An 18280-nucleotide genomic window follows, 5' to 3' on the forward strand; every position below is an offset into this window, starting at 1 on the left:
ACACCAATTCAGAGTTAATGGGGCCTAAAGGTCACAATGTATGAATTTCCTGCAAAAGGAAATAACCTGGGGTCCAGTGTTTCCCAAACTATGTTCCAAAAAAAAAAAACTACAAGCTGGTTGAAAAAACGAATCCATGTTAAAAAATACTGTATCAACTCTGTTAAAATATGGTTCTTTAATTCAAAGCCATTTCAGAGGCTCTAATATGCTGATGTGCATTGCAAATCTCCAAAAGGAGGACGTTATTACATCCAGGATTCTCCAGATATATGTGAACAGTCACCTCTTGATTTAACACACATTTTGGAGGACCAGTGCACTGCAGAACTCATTTGGGAGAGGCTGGTCGAGAAGCATGTATCCTAAGTTTATGAAATTTCACTATAAAGAATATATCCAGCCTTCTAAATATTAAGCTACCATGGCCCAAAACATGAAATAAAATAGGGGTAGGTAAATACACAGTCATTCTAATCATACGAGGTCAGGTCTCAAGCCAAAGCGGAATTTAACATTTAGTATACATCCACAGTGCAACAGATGCACATACATGTTGGTGTCCTATTCATTTTTGAAGCTCTCAGGGCATGATTCAGGAGGTTCTTCGTAAATGCTGAATGAATTCTAATTTACCTATGTGTAGAATCTGCTGGTGAATTTGCACACTCACTTAGTTAAAATCTCCCTCACATGGGGAAACTCAATACCCTATGCTATTGAGCTTTTCTTACTTAGATATTTTTCAAAGAAATGACACCTACCTATGCCAAGTCTCTCTGAGGATGATCTTTATATTAGCTTTACCTGCCTCAAAAATGTGCACTTGATCTTGTTTACTGCAAATACCAGATTAACTGAAAAAATGTTTCAATCAATCACAATCTGGGGTATGGATTTAGAATGAGGGAGAACCAAGTCCAAATCCCAGCTCTTCTATCCAATTTGCTGTAAGATTTTAGGCAATTTACTTGCCCCTTCTGAGACTCAGATAATATCTATTTCTTAGGGAATGTGTGGGTCTGTAATGACAGCAGATATCATGTGCTGAGCATAGTACTATGAGTAATATTTTTGGTTGATTTTAAAATCATCTCACTAGCTAAAAATTAAACTACAATACTGTGCTCCAACATAAATGTGAAGTATGGCCAATTATTTTTATGCCATGTGTTGGAAGTTTACTTTTCAGTGTTTTAGAGAAAGTTTTCATAGGATAAAGTAATGCTTGGTCTCATCTGTTCTGTATTCCCAAGCTCCAGCCCAACACCTGACCCAAAGCACTCAGAAAATGTGTGCGTGCATGCATAAATAAGTGCAACAAAATGACAGTAGTAACTGATAATTTTATTTGTATCAAAATTAGGCATGCATATAAAGACTTAAAGTTTTTAAATGTTTGTTATGAAACTATCAGTCCCTTGTCCTATGTGTCACCAATTTCCTTCTCCTTAACTCTTTTAGCTGATTAACACTAGAGAGCTAAATGGCATGATTGTATTGCTACCGTTCAATTTTGTTTCAGTATTATGTATAAATTTTTCCTATGGAGAATGAAGATTTGACCCTTTCCTCCTGTCAACATCATGCGCGCACACACACGCACACACACACCACCCCATATGAACCCTTCCCATCTTCCCATCACCCCATCCTCCAAATATAGCTATATAGTAAATTTGGTTGAACCAATTATGCAACTTCTATTATTGTAATGATGTAAAAGTATTCAGAGGTGAACTACATGTGTTAATTTTTCTTTCCTGCACAACATTTTGTTTTCTCTGGAGTGATAAATACCTTGGGTTTTTCCACCTAAGTGTTCTATGTGCTCATAATTGATTCAATGCACAAATACCTACCCATTGCCTAACTCTCCTCTCAAGAAGTGAAGATATATCATGCATTGTATCAACTTCACCATTCCTGAAGAAAGCTCATCTAGAACCTTCTCACCTGCTCACATCTGGACTGACTGCCTGGTTTGCCTATGATCTCATTCCACTGTCATTCTGGGCATTTATTCATCCCCTTGGTTTTTCTCCTTTGCTGGCTCTCCTGTTTCCTGGATCCCACATCTTTTTCCTTAGCTTACTCCATTTTGGTGTGGCATTATCAAGTAGCTTCTGGGAAATAAATTTGTGATGGCTTTGATATCTAAAAATGACTACTGTAACCACACACTGGGTTAAAAGTTTGACTAGGTAAGAAATTTGGTGGGTTGTAATTTTCCCTCAGAATTCTGAAGGTCATGCTCACTGCCTTAGCTTCCAGCGTTGCTTTTGAGAAGTCTGGTATTCGAATTCCAGATTCCTTGATTTTGACGTTTGTTTCTTTGGTTTTTGCCATTCTGGAATTTCTCCCTCCATGTTCTGAAGTTTCACAATGATGGTGTCTTGGTGTGAGTGTGTTTTAGATCTACTGTGCTGGGAATTCGGTGGATTCTTTCCATTTGTAATTTTTGCTCACGAGTTCTGGGGAAATGCTTTGGATAATTTTGTTGCCTGATTCCTCTCCTCCACTTTCTCTGTTCTCTCTCTAGCTTATTATGTGGATGACAGACCTCTTAAACTGGTCCTCTAATTTGCTTACATTACTGTATTTTTCATCTTTTTGCCTTTTGCTGTAATTTCTGAGAATTTTCAATTCTGCCTTCTGATTCATCTGTAGAAGTTCTCGTTTCTGCTATCATGCTTTCAGTTTCCAAAAGCTCTGTTTTCTAAATATTCATTTTCTTAATAGCACCATTTTTTTTGTGAATGCAATTTCTTTCCTTACCTCTCCAAATATATGAGTGACAACTTCTTGACAGTTTTTCTCTTCTTACAAAGTATTTATGTCTTTTAACTCACTTTATTGTCTGATTTGGGTTCTATCATCTACAGTTCTTCTTCAAATATCTGTAACTGTTCATATCTGAGACTGGCAGACAACCACTACAGCAAAACCAGAGTGGAGGCGGAGGGTACAGTGGAGGCCTCTTTATCACACCATCACCACTGGATAAGCCCGTTGGTCCACTTCTGCAGAGAAGTCACCTGGGCTGGTCAGATTCTCCCCAGAAGATACTTCCAGCTTCATCTGGGGAGTAGGGGCCTTTCTGCCAGTGTATGGGAGGATGACATGAGGTCTGAGGATGTTATTTACTCACTCAATTGTGTCTGTGTCCCCAAGTACAGAGTCTCTCTCTTAATCATCTCTAGAAGACAAGTATCTCTAGTCCGCCAAGGCTTTGGAGGGGGCTGAGAGATTAAGTGCTTCTTAAATAGCTTTCAACCAATACAGATGTCTTTAGCCTCCTTTTACTCCAGCTTCCAGATGATGTCTGTTGCCACCAATTCCTGGGAATTTGAGAGATTCTATCATGTGAACGGGTTTGTTCCTCACATCTGCTAAATCTGTTACAAGACCATCTGCTTCCAGCTTCCAAAGTATTGTGGCTGTTGTCTCCTCTCTTGCTTTCTGTATCCTTGTGAGGCAATGCACTTTAAAAAATCTCTTTCCTGTTATTTTAATGCAGTCTGTGGTGGAAACAAAATTGCCTATCTTCAATTGATGGTCGTTATTTGAAATAGAAGTTCATTTTTATGCCTTTGTGTATTTTCTAAAGTTCCTACAATAACTACATTAGTAATCATAATACAAATTTATTTGGTAAAACAACCTAAAGAAGTAACCCTTTGAATATATAAAATTAAGGCTGACCTCCTCCCTTTGGGATTTTCTCCAAATATTCATTTATCTATATCTAAATAATAAGGAAGCTTACTCATAAAGAGAAATTTTCTATTATACAATGATCAGTGTTCATAATGATGACCTCAAAGTATGGCCACATCCTAAGGAGTCTTCTAAATCATCAGCTACTTCAATATAATTATAGCAGATGCCATCTTTCACATGACTTTTTCTTAACCTTGAATTATCTTTTATGAAGAGGCCCAAGGGAATGAGTGCAAAGCAAATTACTACTGGAGAATTTCCTGAAAAGCTACCAAAAATTTAAAAATCACGTGTTCACACACATCTTACTCCTCAGAGGTTGCTGCAGGTCACAGTACTGATCTAAGTTCCAGTGATTTTGGCTCAGCTCATTGATAACTAACTAAAGTACCCCTCTTTAAGTACAGTAATTCAGTGTAACATCTCCGAAATAGAGTCTTTTAAGAAACAGCAACATGCTAGAAATAAGAACTCTCCTCTTCAGAGGGGGCTCTTTGTCCTGTACACTAGTGGAACACTTCCTCAGGCAGTTTGTACATGCTGCTCTGACCTGGAGTTAGCTGTGTGTCTGATTTACCCATGACACTAGGCTGTGAGCTATGTCAGGGGAGAGCTGATCTCTGGTTATGTTTATATTTTCACTCAGCCCCTAGAATACTGCCATACACCAAACAGAAGGTTAAAAATAAATGCCCTTCCATTACAAGCAATGGCATATAGACACCTTCTTTTTCAACATTCTCACTCATGACAGCATCAGGTCGTGAGAGAAGGAAACAGTGGAAGGGGTCAGGAGTGTCAAACACTTTTGAAGATTCAAAAGAGAAGAGGGAAACATGCCACTGGATTTGGAAACAGAAATCCAAGCACATGAGACATTTTTAAAAGGGTGCCAGATATTACTGTTAATTATTTAACATTATTCTGGAGTACTAGATAATGAAATGAAATAAAATCAGAAAGAAGGAGATAAAACTGTCATGATCGTTGAGTGTTATCAGTGTCTATCTGGAAAACTCAAAATAATCAGTGGAAATCTTACTGAAAACTATATAAAGGTTAATAAGCAAGCCAGGGACAAATCTAATCCATTGTTTTTTCAATAAAAAAATTAACCAATGGAAGAATCTATAGCTAGTCAAAATCTATAATGATAATAATAGTAATTGCTCACATTTAATGCTAATCCTTCACAAAGCACTGTGATGTGCATTTTACCATAGCTCATGAAATCCTCACATCCCTGGGAGGTTATAACTCTTACTATATCCACTTCATAGATGAGGAAACTAGGGCTGAAAGAGAATCAATAGTTTGCCCAAGTTGTGGAACAGCAAATAGAGGTGCTGTGTTCACCAAAAAGCCATACTCAAGCTGACTCCAGAGCCCAAATATGCAAATTGGAGTAAATATTGTGAGAACAGAGAATTATAAAATGCACGACAGACATAAAAAACTTTAATAAGCATAGACCTATGCATTTTTCCTTGATATAAAGATTCAATGTTGTAAGGTATTAATTCTCCTTAATCACTCTATAAATACAATGCAAATTAAAAATCCTAATAGGATTCCTTTTTCTCTTTTATTTTTGTCTTTCATTTTCTTTTTCTCAACCTCTCTTTCTTTTGCTCTTTATTTCTATCCTTCTGATAAAATGATTTTATGGTTTATCTGAAAAAATTAAACATGTAAAAATAGCCAGAAAAATCCTGCAGAAGATACTAGTAAAGAGGGTCTTGTCTGGCCAAACACTGAAATATACACTAACGCCACATACATTGTGGTCGATGCCATGAATAGACAGATAAATGGAACAGAATAGAGAAATCAAGAATAGAACCAAGTATTTACAGGACATGATATAATGTAAGGAGCCATTTTTAATGAGATTGGCAAGGATGAAAAATTTAAAATATTCAACACTGGTGAAGGTGAAAAGTGTAATCTGACACATAGTTACTGGGAACATAAACATAGAACTCTTGGGAAAAGCAATCTGCATATGGATTACAATAAAACTCTTTGACCTAGTAATCTCATTTCTAAGAATTTTTTAAGGAAATGGGTAAGTTAACCACAGTATTATTGATGACAGCTCATCAAATTTTGGCATATACTTAAAAGCAATGTATGTAAAACCATTTTAAAAATAACTATTCAATGACATGAAAAGATATATCATCAAGCTGATTGAAAAATAGCATGCACAGTATAATCTCATAAGGAACATTACATATCTACGTACCCATATGAGACACATATATAAAGAGAGGTCAATGGACAATCATAATGATAAAGGTAACATTTTTGAATCCTTACACTGTGGACAAAAAAAATGTTAAGCACTTTAATTGCATTATCTCATTGTTATCTTCGCAACCACCCTACGAAGTAAATACCACTATAGCCTTCTTTTAAGTGATGAAACAAGAGACAGTTATCAGTTAACGTTTTCAAGGTCACACAACTAATTACTGGTGGAATCTGAATGGAACCTGAGCCATCCCCGCTGTGCTCCAGGGCCTCCATATCCATCACAACCCCCAGTGCTGGGGATGCTATCACTAAGAGGAGAGTTTGAGAGACGTTTGCTGCTGCTCCATTTTATTCTGTACTGTTTGAATATTCTACTATGAACATGTGCTATATGTGGAGACAAGGAAGCAAAAAGCAAACAGAGAAATCAAAGGTGACCTTTGCCACAGCAATTTCAATAGGTAGGAGATGTAAACTGAAGAGTAAAAAGATGAGAAAGAGATGTAGAGTATATTGAACGATTGGTAAAAAAAAAAATGGCAAAAATGCCTTCTATAAAATACCCAATCAACAGTGCAAGCACAAATTAGCATAACCCTTGTAGAGGGTACTTCAGCAAATATGTTATGAAAAAATGAAAACATATGTGTTCTTTCTTCCCAGGAATGTCATTCCTAGGAATTTATCTACAAAAGATAAGAAGGCAAAGATAAATAAACCCAGTGCATAATGTTCTGCACTTTGCTGTTGTGAAATGTGGTGTCGTGAAAAGAGCTCAGCATTGGGAGTGGGGCCCACTTGGGTCTGAATTCTTGCTCTGCACTTTACTGGCTGTGACCTTCAGCAAGTTACTCAACGCCTCTCAGCCTCAGTTTCTTTATCTCTAAAATGAAAAATAAAAATACGCGCCTCACAGGATTGTTATGAGGATTAAATGAGACAAAATACTGCATCATGTCTGAAATATAAAAAAGCATTTGTTCTTTTTGTTCCCATCACTCACTAATATGTGTAACTTACAATGAATAAATAAGCTTTGATCAAAACTCAAGGATAAATCATAGAAATTGGTAATATTATAAAATGCTAAACTTAGCTTTTACAGTTATTCAGAAGTAAAACCTGTGTTAGGATACTTTGACACTTTCTCCATCTCAATTAGCACTAAACTAATTAGAAAAACTGTTTTACACACTACAATGAGTCACATTTTTCTTCCTTCTCCTGTAATCCCTGGTGTGTTGTAAGGGTGATTGACTATCTAATTACTTCTTAATTGAATGCACATATTATACATTTTTCACTAGTTCAAGCTTAATGTTTTTAGTCCAGAAATCAAAGTCAATGAAATTAAGTTGAATTGGGATTTGGGCAACTATTATAATGAGAAAAGGTTTGTATTATATCTAATTATAAGTAAATGTGTGTTTTAGCCTTATTTCCTATGGAAATATTTCAGGTACAGGAATGTTCCATACACAACTAATTTAGATGATTAATAACATTGTTATTCTTATTTACCATCCTTTATTCCTCGTTACGATGATTTTATTGCTAAGAACCGCTAAATATAATTATTGTTTAAAGAAAAGATGCCATTAGGGAAACATTGGTTGTATCTATACTAAAATCCGAATGAACATTCGTACCTGCAAAAAACTGCGTTAAGTTTCTCTGCAACATAAAGGTTGTAAGAATTTTCACAGGCTGCTAACAAAAGGAAAACAAAAATCTTGGAATGCTTCAAATACAACCAGTTATATTCATGAAAAAATGTTTATTTACAAAAAACTAAAAATATTACCAACAAAATAGTATTCCAACTCAGTTAACACTTTACAGGTAGAATATCTCATAAAAGATTTTTTTTTCCCTTTGGGCATTAGGCAGGAGTAAATGCTGAAGGAGATATTATCAGACAACAAAGGTTTATTGCTTTGGTTTTTTTCTAGGTATGCGGAGTAACCATCTGGAATAATTTAGTTGAAGACCTCTTCAGGCAAAAACTAGATTAAAGAACTTCTTGAGATACAATTCCACTCCATGTTCCTAAGATGTCTCTGAAAATATGTTCTCTGGACAAGCCCTAAAGACATTTATGAGTTCCTAATAAAATTCATAAAAGAATGAGCAATAAGAATTCAGAGCAATAAAAGCAGTAAGAACTCAGAGATTCTGAAGGGGTTTTAAGAAGCACTGAAATGGAGAACAGACCCATCTGAAACCAATGTGGTTTTATAGTTTTAACAATTAATTTATTACCTGGTGCTACCTGGTGGCAAACTTCTTGATTGGAGAAATCTCCACATTATCCAATAAATATTTCAGATTCTGGGCATTACCTAGATTATTTTAGATAATCTGGGCATTATCTAGTACTGGGCATTATCTAGATTATTTTAGCTTCGTATGTAATGAAAATAAGTTTTAACTGCAATGTCTAAGTAAAACTGAAGTAGCCCAAAGAATGAGGCCAATCTATATGTACCAACATAAAAATATCTCAAAGACTTTTAGTTAAAATGAAAATTTTTGTTTCTAGTATATTCTTGTTAAAAATATTTTTAAACAGCATGTTTCTCACCCTTCTGAGGGTTGTCAGTGTTTACCTTTCTCTTATGTGGTTTCTTCTCTAACCAGAACTCCTATGTTAAAATCTTAACCACTAAGGTGATGAGGTGAGGCCTTAGGTGATTATATTGATCATGTGGGCAGAGCCCACATGATTGGGATTACTTCCCTTATAAAAGAGACCCCAGAAAACCAGTAGGCCCCTTCTACCATGTGAGGACACAGTGAGAAGGCACCATTCTACAAAACAAGAAGTGGGCCCTCACCAGATACCAAACCTGCTGGTGCCTTGATCTTGGACTTCCTAGCCTCTAGAACTGTGAGAAATAAATTTGTGTTGCTTAGATGCTACTTTATGGTATTTTGTTATAGAGGACCAAATGGAAGACATGTAACCCTTTCCCTTCTTTGGGAGATGGCTTCTACCCCCAATAAGGGGATCTGGGTAAATTACTCCACACTACCATAATCCTTTCCTCACCCTTATGTAATTTCATTTCCATGCTGAGATTTTAGATTCTCTAGTTTTTGCCGTACGTAAGCAATTTGCCATACATAAGCATCAGAACCATAACCTATATATAAATGAGATAAAAATAATAACAAGAAGGTAAATCAAGAGACGTCAGTAATTTTATCATGTTTCTGTGTTTCCTCAATAATTGCTAACACCTAGCTACATATCAGTAGATCTAATGTAGATCAGTTTTCCACGGCCCATTTTAAAAAGACTTCATATAAATAGCTCAGATATTTAAATCAAATGCCAATAATACTACCTTATTTTGTGGATGACAATAACAAACCACCATACTCCTCCCCATCAATTCCATCACTCCCACTGTGCTCAGATGTGGATTCAGAATCCTTCTCAACACTCTCCAGATAGCTGGTACCAATCAACCAGAGCTGGCATGCAAGTTTGAGTGCTATACGTCTTCTTGTCTTTTATTATTTTATGTATTTTTTATTTAATCTTGCATTTAATCTTGTATTTATTATCTTGTATTTAATCTTGCCATAACAGTCCTATGTAGAAGAGAGGGGAGATGCTCTTGAAACAGTCATGAGGAGAATGATGCTAACTTTATGGGTTGTGAGGACAAAGATGGAAACACATAGATGGCTTTGAGAGCTATCAGAAGGCAAATCTGCAGAACTTGATGATAAATTGGAAATACGGGGTAAGGTAAAGAAAAGAGGTATCATGCACGACTCAGGCTTCAAAGAAAACTGGAAGAGAGGCAGGTCTGTGAAGGAAGACCATTCAATATTGTATATGTTGAGTTTGAGATGTCTTTGACACATCTGAAAGAAAAGTTCTGCAGACAGTTGGGCATTCAATTCTAGAAGTTAATTAAGAGACCTAGTCTAGGAATGAAAATGAGTCGTGTCGTTAGTGGTGACAAGCTGTGAGAATGGATGAGTTCACCTACAGAGACAGCCCCAAAGGCTGAACCGTGAGGACTCCAACATTAAGTAGCCTCCTAAAAGAACATTCGTGCAGCATGCAGAGGATGAAAGGTGGTGCAGGTAGAAAGAAAACTGGGTATATGGACACCAAAATAAGAACGTGGCAAGAAGGCAGGCAGTATCAGAAGCTGCTGAGAGATCCAGTAAAATGTGGTCTAAAAATGCCCCTTAAAAGTTACTGCCCTTAAAAAATTTATCATTTTTTGGTGAGAAAAAAATGAACATTTCTTTTGTCACATCTATATAACAATAAAATATCTAAAATATGTAAAAGACAACCTACAGTCATACTTTCATAATTTCCAAATAATTCCAAGATAAATATGAAGTTCACAGAAGTAAGTAAATACTCTCATTTAATTGACAAATATTTATTTGTAAGGTACCAGATGAGGCTCTAGATTGGTCAACTAGGTTTACTTCATTATTTCCTAACCTAGAAGTTTTAAATTTCATGTTGTATTTTAATGCAACTATAATCATCTCCTTGAAAGCTGAAAGCTGAAAGCTGTTCAGAATCAGAACTGACCGATATAACAAAATAAATATCTGAATTTTTAAGGGCATTATTTTTAAATGACTGTTTCCATCAGTTTCATTGGTTGTATAGTTTGATAGCTTTATGTACTTTGGGAAGACAAACTTTCTGGGACTCAGTTTCTTTTTTTTTTTTTTTTGAGACGGAGTCTCGCTCTGTCACCCAGGTTGGAGTGCAGTGGCGCAATCTCGGATCACTGCAAGCTCCACCTCCAGGGTTCACGCCATTTTCCTGCCTCAGCCTCCTGAGTAGCTGGGACTACAGGCGCCTGCCACCATTCCCGGCTAATTTTTTTTTTTTTTTTTTTTTTGTATTTTTAGTAGAGACAGGGTTTCACCATGTTAGCCAGGATGGTCTTATCTCCTGACCTCATGATCCGCCTGCCTCGGCCTCCCAAAGTGCTGGGATTACAGGCATGAGCCACCGTGACTGACCAGGACTCAGTTTCTTTATTGACAAAATTTTCAAAAAGCAATGTCCATCTTGAAGAGTTGTTCTGAGGTGAAATGAGACATACATGAACCGCCTCTCATAGTTCTTGGCACACTATGGCACACTACAATTTATTACAAACAAATTATTATTACTACTGGAGGGTTTCCATGAAGGGTTTGTTAGCCTTTAACTCAAGTATAAAATTTAAAAACTATTTTTTAATTTATGCTTACTTCATGCTGTGTCTAAGATAGCTTAACAAGATCTCAGCACACATCCAGGATTCAACCTTCCATCCCTAAAGGGCATGTGGAGGAGAGGCTGGGACATCTATGGGCTCTGGCCCCCACCTATAGACTCTACCATACTCCCTATTTTAGGTCCTCCAAGATCACAACGAATGCTTTGGATCATTCCAAACAAAACATATTCTGCAGTCTCGTATTGTTCTCTGGTTAAATAAATTTGTGAAATGCTGTATACTATACCATACCCTCTTGGAGTTCACATAGGTCTCTGGCATATTAAAGGTTCTCAGAAGTCTTGCATGAAGAAAACCTGCTTAATGAAGTATGTTACAAACTTGTTTGACTCTACTACATAGACATTTATAGTCTGGTGGAGTAAGTAAAACTAAAACTGCTAAGTGCAGTAGAAAACAAAAAAAAATAATAATTTAAAACTAAACTAACATGGTACTAACTACTAACTAAACTCAGAAAGCAAAGAAAGATTAGTAAGGCCAGTTTACTTGGGAAAAAGACTTCATGGAGGTAAAACCTGGTCCTTCAGATATCAACAGCATTTAAATAGAGAACAGAGAGGAGAACATTCTAGACTTTAGGTTGGTAGATTTCTAGGAGTGACCCAAAAAAGGCAGACAGCTAAAACAAATTGTCAAGGTGCTAAGATTAGAGATACAAAAAAGAAAAATGAGATGCTTACAAACAGAAAGCTGAAGGTCAGGTAAAACTTTACTAAAAGAAAAAGGATAACTTCCCTGGGTTGTCACTACTCTTACACAGTCTAATATGAACTCTTTGTATCTGCCTAGTAACAATCTAGTTTTTAATAGAGGTTCAATTCCTTAACCCCTTATTTTAATCTGAATGAGGTAGACTTTTAGGCAATGCTCTGTTTTTCCAATTGAAAAAATAGTAATCTTAGTATAAATCCTATTTTGATTCTATTTTCCCTCTATTTTTAAGATTTTTAATCATAATGAAATGCTGACATAAAAGCTTTATTTGATACTACTGCTTCTATAATACCCTCTTTTAAGAGGTACAGAAAATATTAAAACGAATTTATTCAACGCTTTTTTAAAAAAGTATCTCTTTATACTCCTGATTAAAGTATAGGTGATTTCCAATGATCTCTGCACTTGTTTTTTTAGCATTTTAGTAATTTCCTCAGATGAATTTTTAAGCTTTATGTTTCCAGTTGGAGACTTACTAACAAAACCTCATTCATAAAAAAACATTCATTTCATTTTCCTCCTCATTTACCTGCTTCCTGTTCTCTTTGGTTTCTCTTTTCCATGATAAATTTAATAGAGACACAGGAAAGCATATTCCTCATAAACCAGGGAACTATAATAACCAGTGCTCGAAGGGCCTTTGTGAGGTCTGTTGGAACATTTCCCCAATCCCCGTCCAGGCAGGTTCCCACCTAAACCACCTAGGAACCTCAAGTATTTAATGCTTTAGTCTTCCTCGAAAACCCACTCAAGATTTAAACCACCTACTTATAGGAAAGGTCTTTCTTGTAGCCTCTAGAAATAAATTATTTCCTTAGCTAATTCAAAGCCTTTTGCTGATACTTAAAAGCCATTTTTTTATGTCCGCTTTTGAGTATCCATGAGGTAAAAGGCATGAAAGAACATGTTTAAATGACAAACTGGTCACAGTGATTTCCTCATGGAAAAATATATTCTTTAGGTTTAAAATCATGAAATCTACTGTATCTAGGGTATCAGAACATATTAACATTCAACATACAAGTTGGCCCATGACTGCAAAACATTCTTCCTCCCAAACACAATTTTGTTTTAATTCATAGTGAGAGGAAAAAATCATTCTGAAATTTTTATCCATGATAAATTATTAACATTTCTAAAACATAAAAAGGAAGAGACATATTTTAAAGCAGGAATTATTCTCTTTGTTTAGTAATCTTGAAGAGAGCTCATACAACTCTTGTATTTTTCATTGGTGGGTTAATAATTTTTATACCACATAATCAAAACATAATAGGTATTCTGAGCATCCTTGGTGTTTTGGCATTTTACTGAAATCATTTTGAGATCTGGTAGGAAATCCATTCCAGTTGGAGGAAATTCTATGCGATATAATAAATAGATAACAGCTACATCTACAGAGCCTTCAATTCTCACCCTAATGCTGTGCACCATGTTAAATTATCAGAGGAGAGTCCAAGTTCTACTGAATGAAAATACGGCTTTGAGCTTTCCATTTAATCTGGAAGGATAATAGCTTTCACCTACTTGGTCATTCAGAGTGAACATTCTCACTTTCCTCACACAGGCACCCCCTTCTCTATAATGCCTTATCCTTTTCTAACCTGTAACTCTTTTAGGTTATCAAAGAAGACTGATATGAAATTGATACTTGCTATAGCTTTATTAAAGCTAAGAAGACAATATTATTAACCGCAAAAGTACAAGTAGGGAAGAGTTCAACAGTCAAGGATAACTTCAAAGATTCCAAAACAAAAATAAGGGCAAGTTTGACAATGGGACTATTTGGAGATGCTTGCTGAATAACCCCATTTTTCTGGCTTTGTTTCTTTTTTAACGTATTTAGGGCATTCTTATTTTTCCACATTTAAGGCGGAAAAAAAGAGAAACTAAAGAGCCGTGTGACATTGCTTTTTACAGAAAATAATTATAATTCATTACAGTTACTGTAAACATGTATACAGCTTAACAATATTTAGGTCACAAGCGAGACAGTCTTTTGAGCAGTCAGAATAGCCTTTTAAAAATAGGCTAACACTTTATGAAATAAAAAGGCAAATAATCAAATAATCATTTTGCTGGAAGATGAGTACCAATGTCATGATACCAAAAGTAACAAGTAAACTGGACCTTAAACTTGTTACATCATTTGTTCATTGTTATTAAAATACATTTAGTTCTCCTGCATCATAGAGAAAATTCAATGGGTAAAGGATCATTTAATATCAATAGGCACCCATAAATCTGAATTAGCACCGCTGAACCAAAGAATTTCCAGCACCTGGATGACTTACATACTAATTCTTTAAACAAGTATAATACAAAATCATAGTTCATACTTCTTAAACGGTAATATAAAAAGTCACAGATTACTCATGGGAATAATAAAGCTTGGTTATCAAAGTCTTCCAGGTGCCCAGACATGTCATTTTTTAAAAAAATCTGTCATTTTAAGTCTAAAAACTAAAGTTATTTCAGTAAAACATAGCTAAAATAAATCTGAATTATTTTAAACATTTTTTAGAGAACAACTACCAGAGAAATGTCTTTTCCTTTTTAGTTCCAAGAGCTTAAATGAAACATTCATGCATTAAATTCAAAGTCTGACTGTCAAAATCATTTCACTTTAATAAAAATTTGAATTACCTGCCTTAGGGCATTATTAAATATCAAATAAAAAGTACACACACATAAGTCTGATTCCCAATATAATTTTTATATAGAACTCTGACTAGATTTGTATTACACATTTCAAGATAAAAGGATAAAAAATTATTCATAAAAAAATGAAATAAGAATTAGTCACCTTAGAATTCCTGTACCATTCTTAGGAATTTGGGAGCAAATTATCCCCTTTAAGTAATCTCAGCCACCAAGGTAAGAACACAAATATATCTTCCTTTTAGAAATAGTAGCTAAATTGTAATTAACTCAAAACTTTGAAAAACTACACATTATTCATCTATCATATAAAGAATATGAAGTATGTGAAATATACAAAATCTCATAAACAACGTTTCTCTCTCTCTGTGTGTGTGTGTGCGTGTGTGTAAAGGAGAGAGGAAATAATAATAGTCATTTAGATATTTAGAGAACGGCAACTCTGGTCTAGGACCAGATACAAACCAAACATGCAAGGGAATAATCTCCCTTCATTAAAAGTATCATTCACAGGGAGTATACTAACTAAACCTAGACTGGAGAAATGCAAAAATTCACGCTTTGCAACCCTTACCCCACCCCCGCTGCCTCTTGGCCTCTCCTGTGAACACATCCTTCCCTTTTCCTCTGCTCCTATCCCATCTTCGCTGCTGCTCTCCCACTCCTAGCTCCTGCCCCATTCATCATTAAATGGTAAGAGCAAGTCATGGGTACACAGCAGCTCTAAACCACCACCTCCTTCTTTCTTCCTTCCCATTGCAGCACAGAGTGCCCATCCTCTCAGCAAAAGCCAGTCTCCCTGTGTGCTTAGGATTTCATCCCTTTCAACTTTTCAGACTTCACTGCTCCGGCTCCTCCCAGAAGCAGTACCTTCAGCCTCTCTCCATCTACTTGCTCCTTTCCCACACCCCAGCATATAGACAAGTTCTATTTCTTTTGTTTAAAAAAGAAAAAAAAAAAAAGATTTCCTCAATCCCACCCCCTCTCTGTTGCTGCAGCCTCCTGCCCCACCCCAGCCCACCAAGGTGGCTGCGACCTGGAGTCTCCAGCTCCTCCCTTCCTATGGCCTTCAGCCTGCTGCAACTGCATCCTTCCTTGATGTGTCACTCGACCGCCAGTGTGGCAAAACTCTTTAACCTCTGCCCATGTCGTGGTGAAGAAAAAGGGCTCTGCCAGTCAAGCTGCCTGGATCTCCTTCGGCTCCACTGCTCAATAACTATATTACTTTGGGCCGTAACTTAACTTATCTGTGTCTTGGCTAACTTGTCTGTAAAGCCTCCCACAAGATTTTATGCAAACTTAATTAAGTAATCCCATTAGATCCATCAGAACACTATATGAACATGTACAATGTCTACACCCAATATGTCCCTATTTCAACCCAGACTTGTTTTCTGTTCTCTACTCTTGAAATGCTAATGACCTTCATGACCAGAGTCCGCTATTGCAGTTTGTGGTTGACAGGCATCTCTCACTCACTGTGCTGCAACTCAACTCTTTATCTTCAACCAAACAGGGCCTCCCTGCAGCTTTCCCACTGCCACTCAGTGGCACTCCATCCAGGGTTTCCAAAGTGTAAAACCCCAGAAGTTATCTTTGACACTTCCATCTCCCTCCACCCCTCATCCAATTCATCACTAGCTATAACCTGCGATTTCTATTTCACATACATCAACTTCTCTCCACTTCCACTGTTCCTATTCTAGTGTCCAAGCCTCCACGTCTATCACCTTGGCTACCTGGCAGACTTCTTCGTTTTTTTTGTTTTGTTTTATTTTGTTAGAGACACGGTCTCAATCTGTCACCCAGGCTGGAGACCAGTGGTGTGATCTCAGCTGACTGCAGCTTCCACCTCCCAGGCTCAAGTGATCCTCCCACCTCAGCCTCCTAAATAGCAGGGACTACAAGTGTATGCCACCACACCCAGCTAATTTTTAAATTGTTTATAGAGATGAGATTTCGCTGCTTCCCTAGGTTCTATTCCAACAGATGCCTTCCCCTTGGGAAGCTGTAGTTTGCCAGTGATGTACAATGACCTATGCACTTAGGCAATTTACAAGGTAAATAAATAATCCAATATATAGTGTTTTTTATATTTTATCTCTTCCATGTTTGTGACATTTTATTTTGTTAGTTCCTTAAGACTAAGGAATACATACATTGAATTCAATATATTAAAATACATAGATTATGTTTCAACCAATAGTGTATCATATTCAGATAATTAATAAGTGCTTCTCAATTTATCATATAAAAGGCACTTCCATAGAAGAAGTATTTCAATGCATGCCAGATATGCTCCCTACCCTGAGAAACAAGAGGATCAATTCTGCAGGAGACAAATAGGGTCCACACTGAGGCTCACACGCTCCCCAAGTCCCCTCCTATGTGCCCCTTGGTCACTGGGACATGACTGGTGCTGCTTCAAGGGGACAACATGGTAAGTTTCTAAAGAGGTATGCATGTCACTTTTTCTGGGCCTGAGGGTGTCTGCCCTTATGAAAGCCACCAAAACTGGGAATTAAAGGCTACTCTGCTAGGAAAATATAATCATAGTTTTTCTTCAATACTGCATAAAATTAAAATAACTATTTGACCTGTAATTAACAGAGCTCAAGAATGTGTCATAAATTTAATCAAGATGAAGTACATATGCTTTTATTACTAAATTACCAGGATCACAATAAGTGTACCTTTGGTATGCTAGGTTTAAGTAGCTGTGCACGTCATTTTCCTTACTTAATCTGGACATACCCTCATGAAGACAGACTTGTTCCTGTCCTCTTTGGCTACTGAAATGCAGCTCTAATGACTCTGTCACTAAGAGGCTGAGTGGGCCGAAAGTTGTCTCCCAAAATCCCATCACAGCCTTCCACAAGTTCTGCCCCCTTAACATGTGTCCTCAGCCTTCGAAATTCTTCTATCTGAAAATAAAAGCAGAAGAAAATAGATTAATCAATTATCGGACATTAACAAGATTGGAGTTTCATAAATGACATGCATAAAATATGTATAAATTACAAGAATTATTGAAGAGAAAATTAAAATTAAGCTTCAAAAAGAAAAAAAAAACAGACTTAATTCTTCCAGACCTAAGACATTAGACAGGACCCTTTCAAGAGATGACAACAGAAGTAGACATATCAAGGTCTCTGAACAACTCAAATAGATAAAGAAATCTGCTCCATTTGTTAATGCAAAAATGATACAGGCCGGGCACAGTGGCTCATGCCTGTAATCCCATCACTTTGGGTGGCTAAGGTGGGCAGGTCACAAGGTCAAGAGTTCAAGACCAGCCTGACCAACATGGTGAAACCCCATCTCTACTAAAAATACAAAAATTAGCCAGGCATGGTGGTGCACACCTGTAATGCCAGCTACTCAGGAGGCTGAGGCAGGAGAATCACTTGAACCCATGAGGCGGAGGTTGCAGTGAGCTGAGATCGCACCATTGCACTCCAGCCTGAGCGACAGAGCCAGACTCCATCTCAAAAAAACAATGATACAAACCTGTCCCAAAAAGGATTTATGCCTATCTATAGCATAATAAGAAAAAGTGAACAAACGAATGTGCTCTTAAATGCTTTCCAAGTACATTTTAATTAATGGATTCTTATGTTACTGTATGTAAACACTGATTA

At 36.6% G+C, this 18280-nt stretch overlaps 1 protein-coding gene across 2 annotated transcripts in view; it reads right to left on the bottom strand.

Annotated features, from left to right (window-relative positions):
• Positions 1–18280, bottom strand: part of CA8 (carbonic anhydrase 8) — a 97417-nt gene that overhangs the window by 7231 nt on the left and 71906 nt on the right. For both annotated transcript variants that reach the window (XM_024251642.3, XM_024251640.3), the window contains one exon: positions 17394–17563. In XM_024251642.3, coding sequence (XP_024107410.1) covers positions 17429–17563 — 135 coding nt within the window. In that variant the 3' untranslated portion in view covers positions 17394–17428. The remainder of the gene's footprint in view (positions 1–17393; positions 17564–18280) is intronic.

The sequence above is a fragment of the Pongo abelii genome, chromosome 7 (assembly GCF_028885655.2).
Source record: "Pongo abelii isolate AG06213 chromosome 7, NHGRI_mPonAbe1-v2.0_pri, whole genome shotgun sequence".
In the NCBI taxonomy this organism is placed as follows: domain Eukaryota; kingdom Metazoa; phylum Chordata; class Mammalia; order Primates; family Hominidae; genus Pongo; species Pongo abelii.